At 59.3% G+C, this 19,065-nt stretch overlaps 1 protein-coding gene across 2 annotated transcripts in view; it reads left to right on the forward strand.

Moving 5' to 3' along the window:
* Positions 1–540: 540 nt before the first annotated feature.
* The window catches only part of RGS12 (regulator of G protein signaling 12), a 91,910-nt gene continuing 73,385 nt past the window's right edge, over positions 541–19,065 (forward strand). For both annotated transcript variants that reach the window (XM_039232133.1, XM_039232134.1), the window contains exons 1-2: positions 541–2,473; positions 15,820–15,936. In XM_039232133.1, coding sequence (XP_039088064.1) covers positions 605–2,473; positions 15,820–15,936 — 1,986 coding nt within the window. In that variant the 5' untranslated portion in view covers positions 541–604. The remainder of the gene's footprint in view (positions 2,474–15,819; positions 15,937–19,065) is intronic.

The raw sequence follows: 19,065 nt of genomic DNA on the forward strand, positions 1-19,065 counted from the left end.
GGGTTGGGATCAAACGGGGTTGGCTGGGTCCTGCAGGTGCTTTCTACCCCAGGTCCGTGGCCAGCACTGCCTTTCGCTCCGGCTCTGCCCTCCGCACCCCCCGCCCCCTGTTAAAATGCAGACTAGGGTGCTGGGGTCTGCGGAGGTGCAGAGAGTCTGCCCCGCAGCGGCTCCGGGCGGCGCCGGGCTTGGCCTCAGACCCCAGTGTGAACGGTCGGGGTCCCGAGGCGTCTTCTCTTCCCCTGCAGGCAGGCGGACGCTGTGGTCCTGCAGTCCTCAGGCCTCAGGGGTCTACGGGCTGTCCGTTCTGGGAAGCCCATGTCTGTTTGCCCGACTTGAAGGTTTGCTGTGCACAAAGCTGCTTCTCTCTCACTCGGACATTTATGCAGCAACCAGACTCTTTCTGTGACGGTATTTGCCATGAGCTATGTTTTTATGTGTAAGAAATACCGGAAAGCAATAGGCACATGAGATGTTTAGTAACAAGCTGTTTATTCTCTTCCTCAGGGCGTTGCTTCTAGAAAGCGCACAGTGGCATCACGTGCCCCACACCGCGGATCCCCGGAGCGACGAGCTATGCCCTTGGCCTTGCAAGCTCGGCGAGATGTATAGAGCGGGGGACGCGGCAGAGCGTCCGCTTCACGGGCCGGTGCCCCCGCGTCTGCGGAGCGTGGAGGTGGCCAGGGGAAGAGCAGGCTATGGATTCACGCTCTCGGGGCAGGCGCCGTGCGTGCTCAGCTGCGTCCTAAGGGGCAGCCCCGCGGACTTCGTGGGCCTCCGGGCCGGAGACCAGATATTTGCCGTCAATGAAATCAACGTGAAGAAAGCCTCCCATGAGGACGTGGTGAAACTGATCGGGAAGTGTTCCGGTGTCCTGCACATGGTGGTTGGCGAGGGCATCGGCCACGTGGAGTCCTGCTCCAGTGACGAAGAGGTCGGGTTTTACGAGGGCAAAGGCTGGCTGAAGCCCAAACTGGACTCGAAAGCGTTAGGTATAAACAGAGCAGAGAGAGTCGTCGAGGAGATGCAGTCCGGCGGGATTTTCAATATGATCTTTGAAAATCCTAGTCTCCGTACAAGCAGTTCCGAGCCCCTGAAGCTGAAACAGAGGTCCCTCTCGGAGTCGGCCGCCGCGCGGTTTGACCTTGGACCCGAAAGCATCAGTCATCCGCATCCCAACCTGCTGTCTAAGGAGGAAATATCCAAAGTTATTAACGACGATTCCGTTTTCGGTATTGGCCCCGAGAATCATGACGATTTTGCGTTAGACGCCAGTATTTTAAACGTGGCCATGGTTGTGGGCTACCTGGGGTCCATCGAACTGCCCTCCACGAGCTGCAGCCTGGAGTCCGACAGCCTGCAGGCCATCCGTGGCTGCCTGCGGCGCCTGCGGGCGGAACAGAGGATCCACTCCCTGGTGACCATGAGGGTCCTGCACGACCGTGTGCAGCTCTGCTCCGACCAGGCCTCCGTCCTGGCCGAGTACCCGGCCGAGAAGCTGGCCTTCAGCGCCGTGTGCCCCGACGACCGGCGGCTCTTCGGGCTGGTGACCATGCAGACGGGTGACGACGGGAGCCTGGCGCACGAGGACGAGGGCGCCCTGCGGACCTCCTGCCACGTGTTCATGGTGGACCCAGACCTGTTCACCCACCGGGTCCACCAGGGCATCGCTCGGCGCTTCGGGCTGGAGTGCACGGCCGACCCCGACACCGGCGGCTGCCTCGAGTTCCCTGCGTCCTGCCTCCCCGCCCTCCAGTTCATCTCCGTGCTCTATAGGGACATGGGCGAGCTGATCGAGGGCGTGCGGGCCCGGGCCTTTGCAGACGGCGACGCGGACGCGCACCAGAACGCCAGCACCAGCAGCACCAGCGACAGCGGCATCGGCAACTTCCACCAGGAGGAGAGGAGCAGCCGGGTGCTGGTGGTGGACCTGGGCGCCGGCTCCAGCAGGCACGGCCCCGGCAGCGGCGGCTGGGAGGGCGCGGCTGGGAGGGGCCCCCAGCCCTGGGGCGCCCCCTGGAGCGGGGCCTTCTGCCACGAGCCCGAGGGGGGCCCTGTGTTCGAGGCCGCACCGCAGGCGGACAGGGGCCGGGACTTCGGGAAGCACTTAGGGCCCGCCGCTCACGGGGAGGTCCCCCCCGCCTCCTCGCGGAGCTCAGTCCCCCCTTCCAAGCGGGGCTCTGCGGGCCACGGCCAGCGCTGGCTTCCCGTCCACGTCCTACAGGAGTGGCAGTGCGGGCACGCCAGCGACCAGGAGTCGTACACGGACTCCACCGACGGGTGGTCCAGTGTCAACTGCGGCACGCTGCCGCCACCCATGAGCAAGATACCCGCAGACCGCTACAGGGTGGAGGGCAGCCTGGCGCAGCCTCCGCTGAGCGCGCAGAAAAGGGACTGGTCCAGGAAGGCTTTTGGGGTGCAGAACATTTTCGGTCCCCACCGACAAGTTAGAAAGACTAAGGAGGACAAAAAGGTAAGTGTGTTAGGCTCGTAAAAACGAGCCCGATTCGGTAACTCAGCCGTCCCTGGCGGAGCGGTGCGTGCGACCTGCCGAGTCTCCGGCCCCGGCTGCCTGCTCCTGCCTCTGTCGCCACCACAGGGTGTCTCTGCTCACGTGCTGCGGGCTCTGTCCTGCCCGGGAGCCCTCTGGGCGCCGCCCCCTCGCAGGTCCTGGGCAGGACATCGGGGCGGGGTGGGCGGCACGGCCTGGGCTGAGGCCCTCCTTTCTTCCCTTGGGCCCTTCCTGCTGCCGGGGCCTGGGACCGCTCTGTCCCTGGTCCTTTTGCAGCCCATGTCATCTGTGGGCTCAGGCAGCACGCTCTTTTGAGGTGAGAAAATTCTTTCTTTATTTTAATGTTTCATCTGTTTACTTATTTGAGAGAGAGCGTTAAGTGGGGGAAGGTCAGAGAGAGGGGGACAGAGGATCTGAAGCGGGATCTGCACTGACAGTCGCGAGCCCAATGCGGGTCTCGAACTCACCAACCGTGAGATCCTGACCTGAGCTGAAGCCAGATGCTTAATTGACTGAGCCCCCCAGCGCCCCTGAGGTGAGAAAATTCTTGAAGCCCAGAGACTGTTGCTCTGTGCCTTCATGTGGAAAATCCTGCTGTGGAAAAAGTGGCAGCTGAACTCAGCGGGGGGCTGGTGGCTCGGCTCCCCGCCCGCCTTCCGGGGGACCCCGCTAGGGCCAACGCAGGGCATGAGGGCAGGGGTCGGCGGGCGGGACTTTGCTCGGCAGGGGGTGGCCGGTGGCACTGGTGGGATAGGCTGTGCCACACTGTGGCCATGGAGCAGCACCCGTCTCAGCTCCTGTCCAAGGCACTTTCCTCAGAGGACTGCCGTGATCTTAAAATTCCTCTTCTGCTGGGGTCCACGTCCTTGTTCCCAACAGCGGAAGATGTCACAACGAATCCGTCCGAGGGCTGCTGGCGGGTGAGGGCAGGGGCGGCCTGGCGGATCTTCTGTCGGCGATCGCACCCCTCCCGTGTCGCAGTTTTCACTGTAAAACGCATCTAAGACAGTTGAAAGCTAGAGGAATGGACAGACCCCTGTAGCTTTTCCTCCTCCGGGATGCCGCGGCCACATTTCCACGTGTCAAAGAGTGGATTTTGTTTTCATAAACAGGTGTGATCCTGTGGGTTTTCGACTCAATTCCTCAACTGTGGAACTGAAGGCACTGTGGTTGTGCTGCGTGCACGCCCCTTCCCATGCCCCCCACCACGCCCCTTCCTGTGCCCCCCACCCCTCCCCATGACCCCCCTGCCATGCCCCTTCCCGTGCCCCCCACACCCCTTCCTGTGCCCCCACCCCTTCCCATGACCCCCTGCCATGTGTGCCCCCCACACCCCTTCCCATGCCCCCCACCCCGTCCCATGACCCCCCGCCCACTCCCCTTCCCTTTCCCCACACTCCCCTTCCCTTTCCCCACACTCCCCTTCCCTTTCCCCACACTCCCCTTCCCCGTGACCCCCCACCCCTTCTCATGACCCCTACTTCTTCCCATGGCCCCCTGCCATGCCCCTTTCCATGCACCCCACGCCCCCCCAAGGGATCTGGGTTCTCAGGGCGCGGCCGCCCCTGCTTGGCTCCTTCCCATTTGCCCCCCACCAGCCACCTGTGGTGTGGGCTCTCCCACCTGCCGGCCGGGTGGGCAGGGGAGGGAAGACCCGGCGTCTCTTTGAAGGTGTGTCCTACAGGGGCATCTCCGCTGCTGGCGAGTCAGTGAATGGTTACCTGGGTGGAGAGAAACCCGATTTGTGCAGCTCTCTGTGGACCCAGTGCCCCCCTCGCCCGCTCTCGTTCGAGGTGAAGGCCCTGTCTGCGCGCTGTGGAGCGCCACGCCGTCCCATACCCTTCCCAGTGTGGCTCCGACCTCGGGGAGCCCTGGGGCAGGGGTGCTGTGGCCCTGGTTCTGCAAGTGAAATGGCCTCTCCTCAAGGGGCTAAGTGACTTACCTGAGGTTTAAGGCGTAACAGGACGAAGCAGGGTCATGATTCAAACCTCGGGCTTCTTTTTTCTGTATTTAATTTTGGTAGAGCAGTTTTAGGCTTACAGTAAACGTGAGAAAGTGCAGACATTTCGCACATACCCTCTGCCCCCTCCCCCCACTTGAGCGCCCCCACCAGAGAGCTGCCTCGTTACAACTGACGAACCTCTGCCAACACGTCGTCATCACCCGGAGTCCCCGCTTCACGTCAAGGTCACTGTCGGTGTTGAGCCTTCCATGGGCTTAGACGCGTGTGTAATGCGGGTGGATCCACCATTATGGTCTCACACAGAGCAGGTCACCGTCCTGAATGCCCTCGGGCTGCCCCTGTCTGTCCGTCCCGACCCCCAGCCCCTGGCACCCACTGACCTCACCGTCCCCACGGTTTTGCCTTGTCCTGTAGATGACACACCGTGTGCAGCCTTCTCACATTGGCTCCTTGCTCTCAGGCATGTGCGTCCACGCTTCCCCCAGGTCTCTTCCTGGCTCCATGGCTCGTTTCTTTCTAGCGCCGAATAATGTTCCACGGTCTGGATGGACCGCAGTTTACGTGTCCATCACCTGCTGAGGACAGTAGTTCCCTCTGAGCTTCGGTGATTATGAATAAAGAGGCTGTTCACACCTGAGCCCAGGGTTTGGTGTGGATGTAAGTCGTCAGCTTCTTTGGGTAAATACGAGCAGCATGATTGCCAGATCAGAGGGTAGGTGTTTGCTTCCATAAGAAGCTGCCCAATCGTCTCCCGAAGTGGCCGCACCGATGATTCTGAGTTCCAGCCGCCGTGACTGGGAGCTCCTGTTGCCCCACGTGGGGGCTCAGAGTCTTGGATTTGGCTGTTCTGACAGGTGTGCGGTGGAGTTGCACCTTTACTTTGGCGTGCATTTCCCCGGTGACGTCGGGTGTCGGCCACCTTCTCAGCTGCTCCCTTGTCTTGTGCCCGCGGTCCCAGTTTGTGTCATTCTGACGTGGTCTTTCCCAGAGCAGAGCTTTGTCGTTTCGATGGAGTCCAGCTGATCAACTCTTGTGGATCGTGCCTTCGGTGTTGTGTGTGAACGGGGCCCCCAGACCGAGGTCCTCTAGCTTTTCTCCTGTGTCACCTTTGAGCTTTATGGTTTTTTTATTTCACATCTAGATGTGTGACCCCATCAGGGTTCATTTCTGTGAAGCGGGGGAGGTCACGTGTGTTTTCTGCACGTGGACGTCCCAGTGCTGTGGTGCCATTTGTTGACGACGCTGCCTTCGCTGTCACATTGTCAGCCGTGAGTGCATCTGTGAGGGCCTCCGGCTGCTCTTTCGCCTTGGACGCAGGTGTAGTGACAGTGAGGTCCTGGCTGGCGTGGCTTGGGCTGGAGCCAGAAGGAAGTAGCGCGGTGGCATCCGTGTGCCTCTTCTGTTGGAAAATGACAGGCTCACCCGGTTGACCCGGCGAGGGATTCTGTGAGCTCGTCAGGCCGGGTGTCTGTTTTTATCTTACCGACAAGGAAAGTCAGGTTTTTATCGGCCAGATCCAGGACTTGAGGGTTTGTACAAGTTCAAGTGCACATAAGTGCTGAGACCGAGACTGCCCTGCGGTCTGTCCTGCTGAGCCTGTTTCCTATGCAGCGGTGCTGGGGCCCCCAGTTCACCTTAGAATACGAGGTAGCGAACGGTGTTTGTTGGGTCCTTCTGTGACCTCTTGAGGGTTATCGGTTGCTTTTTACCTTGCTCAGCGGGTTCTCCTTAGCTCAGCCTAATCCCACAGCCTCCCTTGCTGGAGCGGCGGAAGCTTCTAGAGGCTGGGAGGTGGTCTCCTGCGGTCCCCCCTGGAGGCCTGTCCGGGTGAGGAGGACAGGCTGGGAGGGATGAGGGGCGTGCCCGGAAGTGGGGACCAGAGGGAGCCGTGTGGGAACGGCGGAGAGGCGCTGGAAGTGGGGTGCCGCACATTGGGGCCCGCTTCTTTGCAGCGGGGGCCCAAGGGCCTTGCTGGGCGCAGAATCAGGCTGCCGCCTGGAGGCAGAACCCACACGGGGGACCGGGACTGGAGCAGGGGGGTGGCTGGACGGGCGGGCATTAACCAGACGGAAGGCCATGCGCTGCCGGGAGAGGATGGCTCTCGGGGACCCTGGGGCAGGGCCCACAGCAGGGGCGAGGCTGGAAGCTGGGAGGCTGCTCCTCAAGGCCACACCGCCAGGCTTCAGCTCCGTGCTGTGCTGACTGAGTGCACTGTCCCCACGGAGACAGTGTAGAACCCGTCAGAGCCACTGCGGGCTGGGCCGGTGTCCCCAAGGAGCCACTGCAGGCTGGGCGGCCGGCCCTAAGGAAGCCAGCGCAGCACCCGCTCACCACCACCTGGAAGACGTCCAGGACCAGAGCAAGCCCCTGTTTGGACCGTGACCCTCTCTTCCTCCCTCCCTCCCTCCCTCTGCTGCTGCCACAGCCCCCTGGAGGGGGAGCCCCACCCCCACAGAAGCCTGGAAAGGGAGGCTGGAGGCACGGCCTGGGTGGGACCTGAGCCTGTGACACCGGGGAGAGCTAACTGGTGTTTATAACTGGGTGATTCCCCGCCCTGTTTCCTCTGGTTTTCTTTTTGCTGAGGGTCTGTAGCCAGGACGCGCTCACGGAGCGTGTGACCCACAGAGGGCTTGATGGCCGAGACCTTGAAATGCTGTCTGTATCATCAAAGTGATTCAGTTACATTTCATTTGAATTTGGAGTATTTACTTCTGCTTCTTTGAAAACTGATCTCCTCAGAGTAATAGTAATTAAAATATCTGGTCAAGTAGCAAAATCCATTTTTGAACTTTGCATGTAATGGATTCTGGAGAAGTTTTAAATGAAAATATGTTACTTATGATGCTACCTCAAGGATTTATTGTTTTTTGAAGTGAATTAATAAATATTTTTAAATATATCAGTTTAATATGGAAAATGTCAACAGATGATGTCCACGGAGACAAAAGCTCTCGGGGCCTCAGTCACTTGTGCGCGGGGCATCCTGGGAGCATCGCGTTTGGGGAACACTGCCTCAGACATGCCCGCGGCGAGTCCTTCCAAATGGTCATTGATGGTGGGCGCCTAATAAATACCCTTCTGATTGAATACAGTGAAAAAATGCTATAGACTTTGTGCACTCATTTAAAAGTAGGGGCACCTGGGGGGCTCCGTCGGTTAAGCATTGACTTCAGCTCAGGTCATGATCTCATGGTTCATGGGTTCAAGCCCCACATCGGGCTCTGTGCTGACAGCTCAGAGCCTGGAGCCTGTTTCAGATTCTGTGTCTCCATCTCTCTCTGCCGCTACCCCAATCGCTCTCTGTTTCTCTCTGTCTCTCAAAAATAAATAATAAAGCATTAAAAAAATTTTTTTAAAGTAATATGCTGTCTCCACATGACTAATTTAACAGTGGCCTGAACACTGTATATAGAGTGTGTCATCTGTGACAAGAAGGTGTGGGCAGGCCGCCCGGGCACCCTGCTCCTTCTGTGGTGTGTTGCCCGTGACCTGCACCCAAACTCCAGGTGCAAGCAGTGTCACGCCGGGGCACCTGGGGGCCCAGGCAGCTCAGCATCAGACTCTCGATTTCAGCTCAGGTCATGATCTCAGTTCGAGCTCTGCGCTCACGAGAGTCACCCTCTCTCTCCCTTTCTCTGCCCTTCCCCCGCTCGCTCTCTCTGTCTCTCTCAAAATAAATAAACAAACAGGGGCCCCTGGGTGGCTCAGTCGGTTAAGCGTCCGACTTTCGCTCAGGTCATGATCTCGTGGTTCGTGGGTTCGAGCCCCACGTCGGGCTCTGTGCAGACACCGAGCTCAGAGCCTGGAGCCTGTTTCAGTCTGTGACTCCCTCTCTCTCTGACCCTCCCCTGCTCATGCTGTCTCTCTCTCTCTCTCTCCCAGAAATAAATAAAACATTAAAAATAAATAAATAAATAAACAAACAAAAAAAGATAGTGTCCTCCGCGTCCCAGCGGGCCGGGAGCCACAGCCGAAGCCATGTTCCTGTCCCTGTGGTGCCGGGTGGGGCGGCCCCCTACCCCCCGCAGGGCAGCTGGAAGGGTAGTCGTCAGCCGCTCAGCCACATTCCCGTGGCCCGTGAGGTCTCCGCCCCACGCGGTGGGTCCACGCACCTCCACCTCCCGCAGCACACGAGGTGAAAAGGGTCACAAAAGTACGCAATTCCAGCATCATCCCATTTTTGTGTAAAAAAATTCAACACCCCTCAACTAAACCTGTATGTTTTAACGGTACATAAGTTTAAAAACTGAAGTATACATATGTTTATATGTAAATACGTAGAAAAATTGAGAGGAAGCGCTCCAGCTGACAGTAGGCGCTACCCCGGGGGTGGAAGGCGAAACTGGGGACGGGTCCAGGACACTTTCATGTGTCTTCTGTTATTCTGAGTTTTTATTACAGGCACATGAGCATATTCTACTTGCTAAAAATAATTCCTTCGGAGAAAAAGATGACTTTTCTTAATTCTTTTCTGAAGAGCGAAGTGAGAGGCCAGGCATTGGACGCCCGAGGCTGTGTTCGTGTGGCCCAGCCGGTGACCGGCTCAGCGACGGTCAGCCAGGAGAGGACTGGCCCATGGACGGGTCTGGCGCAGCTTCCAGCACAATGAGAGGAAGTTTTAAAATAGGCTGTAAAGGAAAGCTCCGGAGAGTACCGAACAGGCCACACTGGGGCTCCGGGATGTCATCCCTCTGCAGAGAGTGGCTTTGGTCACCACCCTGTGTAAGCAGTGCCGCACATCGGAGGGGAAGGAAGCAGACAGAGAAGAGGGCCCGGAGCGTCAGGCCAGCGCCCATGAACACGGACACGATGGTGCAGGGACCTCCGCGTCCCGCAGCCCTCCTTCCGCGCCAGGAGCCCCTTTGGAGCAGCAGAGCGCCGCGTGGGGGGTCGGCGCTCTGTGGGGATGAGGGTCAGGTGCGGGGGTAGGGGGGCCCGGAGGAGGCAGGACAGAGGCGGAGGGTCAGAGACACCGCTTACCGCCCTGCTGTGGTTTTATGTGGTTTCCCGGGAAGCCGCAGTCTTCTGAGCTCAGTGACTGCTGTGCTCCCGCGGGCCTCGGGAGGGCTCGAGTCCCTAGCAGTGGGCTTTGTAACAGTGGTGACGACTTGTTCCGCAGTCATACAGTATCGTTTCACTGTTCTGGCCACGATACTGTGTGCAGCTGCAGCCCCTTCCCTTCCCCGTGAGTGTGCCAGCGCACACATACACACACTCACACACACACATACACACACTCTCACACACGCACACACTGAGCTGGCAGAGACGTGGTGCTGCTGCAGGGAACCTCCCGCGCACACCCGCGTCTCCGGCTGTGCGGGCCAAGGAGCCGCCCGGGGTCTGTCCCGGGACGGAAGGGCAGGTCCGCAGCGGGGCTCATCTTTGCACAGTTTGTAGTGTCTGTCCCTGTGTGTGTTGATGGGACACGCCACGTCTCCGGAGCAGGGACAGATTTAATAACTGACTTACAAGAACCACACTTGTCCCTGGTGCTCAGCCCTTCCCCTGAGCTTGACGACAGCCACACTGGGTGTCACTCTACACGCAGCAGGGAATCGGGGACCTTACATGCACACCGTTCCCTCCTCCTCCCGACGGGGTGGGAGACCCTGGCTCTTTGAGCAAGCGTCCTTGGAGACGGAAGGGAGGGCTCTGGGTTCTCCCTCCTCCCCTCTGTAATGTAGATAAATGTGTCCGGGAGGGGACACAACCCGCCCTCCCCACATACGTGCCATCTCACCTCTGAAATGTAAGGACTGACCCCGGGGAGGTGAGTCTGTCCTGGACTTTGCCCTGTCTGTTTCTCATCATTTAGCGGCCAAGTCCAAGACCGGGGAGCCTGTGGGTCCAGGTTCTCCATCTTGGTCTCTCGACAGCCCCACGCCGCTAGCGGGAGTGCCCGGGTCCGCCACGCCCTCGCCAGAGCGCCCGCCAGGCTTCCTACGCTCGTGCCAGTCCAGTGGATGGAAAATATGCCCGGCGGCTGTGCTCGTGAAGAAGCAGACCTGCGCCTGCTGCTACTGGGTCCTCTCCTGCCTTGACGCGGAGAAGCTATAGACACTGCTCCTCATCGTTCGGTGCTTGCATTGCGTGTGCACCGACTCAGCTGTGGCTTGTGTTTTCAGTTTGTGCTTTGTGGGGACTCAGTGAACAGAAGCTCTTGACCTTGAAGTCAACCGACTGGTCAGTCTGCTTAGGATTTCCAGTGTGGATGTACCACATTCATCGCTATCCTGAGGTCGGGAATAGTCTCTTCTTCTTTTTTTTTTCTTAAAATTTTTTTGGAGTGATCTTGATGAATGGAATAAGGTGGGTGGCAGTTAGTTATTCTTCTGTCTCCGGGTGACCGTAGGGCTGCTGCTCTTGCCGCTGTTACAGGTGTGAGACTTCTGGCCGACATACTTCCTGCTCCTGTGGATCAGGCAGGAAGGAGGCAGAAAGCAAGGCCACACCGGCTCTTCCAGCGGGGAGAGCTTCATGGAAGGAACCTCTAACCAGGCATCAGAGGCCTGGAAGGGCAGAAAAAGACCCTAAGAGGCCAGGAGACACCGCCGTGGGAAGGGGGAGCACCGCAGCGCTGGGACAGGGGTGCAAAGAGGAAGGAGTGATTTAACCTCAGCAGCCAGATGGGGGGCTGCTGGCGCAGGACCCCGACCTCGGACGTAGCTACACAGGGTCTGAGGGGCTGTGAGACTGACTCAGGGGGCAGGGGGAGCCGAAAACTGGGCTCAGGAGGTGCAGGGGAAAGAATTGCTGGGTAGGGGTGAGGAACTGCGGGGAGCAGATAGGAAGGGGCCCGGGCCTTCCTCCTCCCCCTGGCCATGCCCCCAGCACTCCTGCAGGCAGAGCCTGAGGGGACCCAGCTGACCAGGGGAAGGGGACACAGACCCTATGTCCCAGAACTGATTACAGAAGGAAGGCTCTAAAAATAAATCTAATTAAACAGGGGCGCCTGGGGGGCTCAGTCGGTTGAGCGTCCAGCTTCAGCTCAGGTCATGATCTCGCGGTTGGTGGGTTCGAGCCCCGCGTCGGGCTCTGTGCTGACAGCTCAGCCTGGAGCTGCTTCAGATTCTGTGTCTCCCTCTCTCTCTGCGCGCACTCCCCTGCTCACACTCTGTCTCTCTCTCAAAAATAAGTAAATAAAACATAAAAAAAATTGTCCCATTTTTTAGTTTATTTGTTCAGTAAGTGCTTACCGAGTCCCTGCTACATACCAGGCCTGGTGGGAAGTGGGGGCATTAGTGAGCAGGACAGGCACAGCCCTGGCCCCACTGGGCTGATGGCCTCGCGTTTAGACCCTGGGTTAGGAATTCCTAGTTCTAATCATAACTAAAAAGTGGTCGGTCCACGGCTCACCCCAGGCCTCCGGCCAGGTGACCCTGGGCAGGAGCCTCCCTGACCCCCACGTTCTTTCGTGGAGATTGAGGGGGTTGGTTGGACTGGCGGGTCTAGGGCACTGCTTATGCTAACATGAGCCACGGAAAGCGGTGGCTCCGTGGGTGGTTCCGTGTCGGTGCCCTGTGGCAGAGGCGGTTGGCACCCTGGGCCGTGGGGTTCTGCCCTCCCCCCGTTTGCTGGGGTTTCCTCCCTGGAAAGACCCTGACCCCTCTCAGCCTTGACTGGGGTGCAGGAAGGGGCCCCCGCCCGTGACTGGAGGCGAAAGTAGCAGGTGGGCTGTTTCTCCAAGTCCCCCGCAGGGCCCGGTGCACGGGAGGGCCCTCTCGTTCTTCTGGAAGCCTGGCCTCGTGCTGCTGAGGTTGATGGCGGCGGTCGGGCCGTGCTCTCCATGTCTGAAGTCGGGCTTTGTACCTGGCTCTTGGGGCAGCGAGATGGACTCTGCTCCCTGTGGCCGGGCCACGCGGACGTGACCGCGCGACCTGGCGTCGCCCCTCGCCTCCTGGAGCATTTGTGCTGAGGTATTAGCAGCTGAAGAGGGAGCTGGTGCTGAGGGAGCGGCTGACATCCTGGCCACTTTACGTGCCCCTCTGGTGGCGTGTGGGCAGAGCGAATTACTTCGTGCCGAATCAGTGGGGGTTTTCTGTTTGTTACATGTGGGAACTTCTTTCGCTTCACACGGGGCGGGGGGGGGGGCAGTGGAAACACATGCTCGAGGTTCTCCTTGTGGGTGAAGTGGTGAGGTGGCCAAGTGTGTCACGTGTCACCACCTTGCCCCCTCGAGTCACTTCTTTGTAGGGATTTTCTTCTGGCTGCTGGCTGGTTAAGGTTCTCTTTCTCCTTTACGTTTCAAGGCCCACAGGTCTGCGTGCCGGACTAGGTGTGGGCTGCAAGGGGGTGGCCCGGTTGCGTGTGACATGGCCCACGTGGCCGTCCCAGCCTGGGTGTCCCCTGTGGCCTCCTGGGCTTAAAAATGACACTTTGTTCCTATCGCAAAGCCATGTGCCCCTTACCCCTCCCCCAGATAAACCTGCAGAACAGCAAATCTACGAGTTGCTCAGAGCGTTCGTCTTGTACGCATTGGAGGCTCCTTTGCTCCAGCGATAGACTGAGGACGTTTCCGCGCGGCCACATAGGCTGCAGCCACGCGTTCGAATGGCCGCCTGGCTTCCCTTGCCCGTCGGCCACAGGCTCCCTGACGCTGGGCGCTTAGGTCCCACCATGACTTGTTCTCATTTGTCCTTGCTCTTTCTCCCAGCCCTGAGCTGGGCAGTGGGTACCCCGAGACGGAGCGCCCTGCTCCCTGGGGCGGTTTGTGCCCATGGAGGGGAGGGGAGCACACGCAGCCTCGGAGGGGCCCCCGGGCAGCCCCACAGGCAGCGCCGTTGGGGGTGGCCTCCAGAAAGGTGGCCTGGGGTAGAGGGCAAAGGGCGGCGGCGGCTGCTGCTGCTGGTGGTGTGACCGCCCGCCCGCAGCTTTCTTCACACCTGCCCTGTACGCTGCTCCTGACACAGGCCCTCCCTCCGGCCCTTCCCTATCCTTCATTCTCCCCTCCCTCCCTCCCCCAGCCTCCTTCCCTCCCTCCCTCCTCCCCCCTCCCTCCCTCCCCTCCCCTGACATTCCCCCTCCCCCTTTCTCTCTGCCCCTCCCCCTCCTCCTTCCTTCTCCCCCTCCTTTCGTTCCCCCTCCCCCTCCTCCTTCCTTCTCCCCCTCCTTTCGTTCCCCTCCCTCCTTCTCCCTTCCTCCCCCCTCCCTCCTTCCCCTTTCCTCTTTTTCTCCTTCCCTCGCTCTTTGCCAACTGCCCCTCCTTCCCTCTCCCCCTCCTTCCCCCTTCTTCCCCATCCCTCCTTTGCTTTTTCTCCCTCACTCCCTATCTCTCCCTCCCCCTCCCTTTTCTCTCTCTGTCCCTCCTTCCCCCTCCCTCCTTGCCTCCCCCTCCCCCCTCCTTGCTTCCCCCTCCCCCCCTTCTGCCCCCCTTTCGCTGTTTCCGCCACTGCTCCTGGTTCGGGTGTTTGTCCCCCCCCCCCCCCCCCCCCCCCCCCCCCCCCCCCCCCCCCCCCCCCCCCCCCCCCCCCCACGCCTGCCAGGCTGCCGGGTACTGAGCTCCCACGCTCTATTTCAGACCACTTGGCTGAAGCATCCCGCCCGTGCCGAGGGCTGCGTCCCAGCCCCGCCTCTGCCCCGGCCTGGCCTCCTCTTCTCCCCAGGAGCCGGACTCTGTCTCAGCCTCCCGGCGGTCCTGACCCGCAGTCGCGGTCCACAGTGTAGCCTCCGGCGGCCTCTGGTGTCTTCCAGGGTCAGGTGGCCTCTCAGGAGGACCCACAGTGCTGAGCCCCTCGCAGCCAGAGGCCCGGCGTGTGCTTCTCTGCGCGCCCCATGCTCCGTGCCGGTGGCCGGTGCCAGAAACACGTGCGAGAGCCCGTGGCCACGCAGAGTGGACGAAACGAAGGCCGTTGCTATCGACGCCTATGTGACTTTTCAATACAAATCAAAGGACTCAAAATAAGGTGCTTGCTCCCGTTCGGGCCTGAGCGACTGGGGGGCAGAGGCGGGAAGCCCGCTTTGGGGTGTGAGCACAACGCAGAGAGGGGGCTGCCGGCCGGAAGGGGGGGAGGAGAGAGCGCTCGGCAGCCTCAGGACCGCTGCCCCCTCGGAGGCCACCGTGGCTGGAGGGCCCCTCGAGTCCGCGTCAGGAATGGCAGGTGACGGCGGTTCCGGTGTGTGTCCCTCCACCGGCAGCGAGTGGCCCGGGTGCAGGCGTGGTTGGGGACCGGAAGGGACAGCGGGGGCGAGAGCGCCCGTGAGGACCGCTCGGCCCAACGCGGCCCACAGCCCGCCTCTGGCTGCAAGACGGGCCGGGCTCTCCTGCGGGGGGAGGCAGGGGGAGTCCGCGGGCCTCCCTGCCTGCAGCAGACGTGCTCACTTCCTCTGTGCCTGAAACTGGTCATTTTAGGATTTCAAGTCCCCGGGAACCAGAGATTTTCAGCTGTGATGCTTTTTGCATTTGAAATGGGATGGCTTGTGTGCTGGCCCCAGATCCTGGGTGCAGCCTAATGGCAGGGAATTAATTCCGGTCATTTCCCAGCGAAAGAACACGATGTGTTAATGGCCCGCTATTTCGTGCACCTGAATGGATCTGGGCTTTAGACACCAGCTGACTGTCTGGAGCCTCTTTTTTTTTTTTTTAAATGTTTTATTTATTTCTAGGAGAGAGAAAGAGAGACAGCATGAGCAGGGGAGGGTCAGAGAGAGAGGGAGTCACAGACTGAAACAGGCTCCAGGCTCTGAGCTGGCAGTCAGCACAGAGCCCGACGAGGGGCTCGAACCCACGAACTGCGAGATCATGACCTGAGCTGAAATCGGACGCTCAACCGACTAAGCCACCCAGGTGCCCCTGTCTGGAGCCTCTTTAATTTCCTCAGATGCCGGTGAAATTATGGAAAAGCATAATCTTCATGCTAATCGCTACTTCTCTACCATATCCTCGGTGCCTCCCCAGTGCTTCACCCGTGTGTTTTCATTTGCTCTGGCCGTGACCTCAGTGGCCGAGTGGATGCATGCAGATCCTGGGGTGACCTTTATTTTCAATTCTGGAGGGGTTTTTTTTTTTTTATGTTTTTTATTTATCTGAGAGAGAGAAACAGTGTGAGCAGGGGAGGGTCAGAGAGAGAGGGAGACACTGAATCCGAAGCAGCTCCAGGCTCTCAGCTGTCAGCACAGAGCCCGATGCGGGGCTCAAACCCACGAACTATGAGATTGTGACCTGAGCTGAAGTCAGACACTTAACCGACTGAGCCACCCGGGCGCCCCTCAACTCTGGAGTTTTGGTTGGGGTCATGTGCACAGAGTGTAAGATGGTTCTCCTCCATCCCCGCGCAGGGCATCAGGCAGAACTCAGCCTCGCTGCCCAAGAAGGTAACACCATGTACTTTTTCTTTGTGTTTAGGGCTCAAAGTTTGGGCGGGGAGTTGGACTCACTCAGACTTCTCAGCGCACCTCTGCTCGGAGATCGTTTGGAAGATCCAAGAGATTTAGTATCACTCGCTCCCTTGACGACCTTGAGGTAATTGAATTTTAGTTCTTTTCTTTATCAGGTTTTTAAGAATGAACGTCAATCCTACATCTGAATCTTCTTTGTATCCCACTGGGTCCCGTTCCCCTCCCTCCTCTACCGGGTCGCCCTGATTTTCAAGTGGGGGGGCTTCTCGTGCACATCCGGGTCTTTCTACCTACTCCCCCCCAGCTCCCCCCTCCCCCCATGTCTGCAGACCGTCTCCTCTCTCATCGCGGCCTCTCCCTCCCCGCCACGGCTGCGGACCATCACCGCATCTTTCCCGCGGCCTCTGCAGCTGTAAACGTGATAGACGTGAACTTGACTCGGCCTCACAGGAATTCAGAGAAGGGCCCTCGTTGCCCCTCTTTAAAGACAGGCCACAGATACCGAGTTCTTTTCCTTTATCCATATTCGTTAAAGAAATGAATAGACTCGGCCGTCCGAGCAGTTTTAGGACTATGGAAAGGGTCAGCGAAAGGGTCAGAGCCCCCGCACCCCCCGTGTCCCCGGCCGTTCCCACCTTGCACCCGTGTGATGTGGGCTGGTGGGGCGGACGCGTTCTCATTGGGTTCACAGCTCGCGTGAGAGGCGGCTGCCTGTGCTGTCAGTCTCAGGCTGTGGACAGGTTATCACGTCGCACAGCCTCCACCACAGCGTCGCACGCGGGGTTTCCGCCCTGAGGACCCCGCTGCTCCGCCCAGCCGCCTCCCTTCTCCCTGGGCCCTGGGTGCCCCGCCCCGCCGGGTTGACTGTGCTCCACCTGGCGCCCGGCACAGGTGCGGTGGTACCGGGCATCCTGCTCTGCCACCTGTAAAACACCGCCTGGCCCGCGGGCCTCCAGTCCCGTCACGTTGTCTTGTGGCATCTGCCGTGGACGGGCCCCCGCTGGGAAGCCGAAACCTGTGCTCGGGGCCCCGTGGGCACATGCGGGAGGGAGGGCTTCCCGGCGGAAGAATGTGGGTGACGGGTGTGGCCACATGCCCCTCCCAGTGACCGTTCCCGCGCAGGCTTGGGTCACCGGCACGTGCGCGCCTGTCACCCTCCTCCGCCCTCGGTGCTGTCACGCTGGGATTTTTCCATCTCGGTGAAATGGCGCCTTCTTTCTCGGCATTTCACTGACGGTGCGTGAGGCCGAGTGGCCCGTGGGGGCCTCTTCGGCTGTTCGAGTTTTCTCCATTTTGCATTAGCCTATTCGTGTCCTTTTCTAGTTTTAAGAAGTGTGTGTGTGTGTGTGTGTGTGTGTGTGTGTGTGTGTATACACACATGTTCGGGACACAGGTCCTCTGTCAAATAAATGTTTGGAAACATCTTTGCGGCTTATTTCCACCTCTGTTTAGGGAGTCATTTGTTACACATGTATTTAATTCGCCATTTTTAAGTGTCCGGTTGAGCGGCATTAGGAGCATTGAGTGGCTGGGCACCCCGACTCCTGGCTTTGGCTCAGGTCATGATCTCACCATCTGTTGGATTGAACCCCACATCAGACTGTGTGCTGACAGTGTGGGGCCTGCTTGGATTCTCTCTTTCCCTCTGCCCGTCCCCAGCTCACTCCCTCTCTCTCTCACAATAATTAAACATTAAAAAAAAAGCATTCTCAGCGTGTGTGGCCGTGCCCACCGTCCGTCCCCAGCCCTCTCCATCTTACAGATCTGAAGCTCTGTCCCCACGAAACACGGAGAGTCCCTGCCGCCCCCATGCGCCCCGTCTCTGTAGTTTTTCTTTTCTTTTCTTTTTTATTTCTAGGAGAGAGAGAGAGACAGCGTGAGCAGGGGAGGGTCAGAGAGAAAGGGAGTCACAGACTGAAACAGGCTCCAGGCTCTGAGCTGGCAGTCAGCACAGAGCCCGACGCGGGGCTCGAACCCACGAACCGCGAGATCATGACCTGAGCGAAAGTCGGACGCTTAACCGACTAAGCCACCCAGGCGCCCCCCGTCTCTGTAGTTTTTCACTAGCCTGGGCCCCTTTCTAAGTGGAGTCACACGGGCTCTGTGCTGCTGCGTCTGGCGTGTCTCACCGAGCGTAGTGTCCCCAGGCTTGTCCCCGGCGTGGCAGGCGCCCAGATGTCCTTCCTTGTTACCCGCTCCATCCGTCGTGTGGACAACCCGCCTTGTGTCTGTCCGTCCCTCCGCCAGCGCACGCTTAGGTTTCTCCCACCTTTTGGCGGCGGTGGGTAATCCTGTGTGAACACGGTTGGGCACATATCTGTTTGGTTGGTTCTATTTTAAAAATTAAATCTAAATAAGATAAATTCTTATAGACTGAGTGACAGTAAACTGGAGCAAACAGACTTTGGGTGATTGTTGCTTCAAATAGTAGATTCGTTTGTGTTTTGATGTGAAACTGGGATCCTTGAATGTTAGGGGCAGAAGGACCCTTTAAAGCCGCCTGGTTTCCTAGACTGCGCCTGGGAGGGTCGTCAGAGCCAGGGCCGGGTCGTGGGCAGGGGAGGGGGCGCGGGCCGGAGGCTGGAGCTGGGCGGTGCGGGGCCACCTCGCGGTGACTGGGGGCGGTCAGAACTGAGTCCGGTGTGGCCCCCACGCTGGGTGGAAGGAGCAGGGGTGAGTGAAGCTCCCACGGAAGGGGGTCTAGACGAAGCCCCTGTTCTCGGTTCAGCCTCTTGGCCAGTTGGCTGGATATTTGTGGGAGAAGGGTCATGGAGGGGGTCTGAGCCTGCAAGGGGTGAAGAAGTGGCACTAGCCCGGCTCGCGGTGGCAGCCCGTGGTCAGACCTCCAGGCGTCTTGGGTACCGCTTGCTTCTCGTCGCCCGAGCGGAAGCCCTGGGCCCTCCCACTGCACACTGCCCGCGTGCTCGCCGGCATCTGCGCCCTGAATCCAGGGCGGCGGGCAGCTCGGGCTTTGATCTCTGACCTTCAGATCAGCTCCGCGAGGAGATGGTCATGTCTCTGCCTTACTGTGCGGAGCCGGAGCTGCAGGGGGCGTGGCACATCCCCAGGGCCACACTAGACTGCGAGGCCGTGGTCTTTCTACCACGTATGGGACCTCTCACGTTTGTTAAAATGGTACCTTTAGGACATAGGGTTGAACCTTTGCTAATTTTTTTGCATAAAGGTTTCAAAACGTACAAGCTGCAACTACCTTTCTTTAACACTCGTCACTGATAAGGCTGTTTCTAAGGAA

The sequence above is a fragment of the Hyaena hyaena genome, unplaced genomic scaffold (genome assembly GCF_003009895.1).
Source record: "Hyaena hyaena isolate Hyena2069 unplaced genomic scaffold, ASM300989v1 scaffold_63, whole genome shotgun sequence".
Taxonomy (NCBI): Eukaryota; Metazoa; Chordata; class Mammalia; order Carnivora; family Hyaenidae; genus Hyaena; species Hyaena hyaena.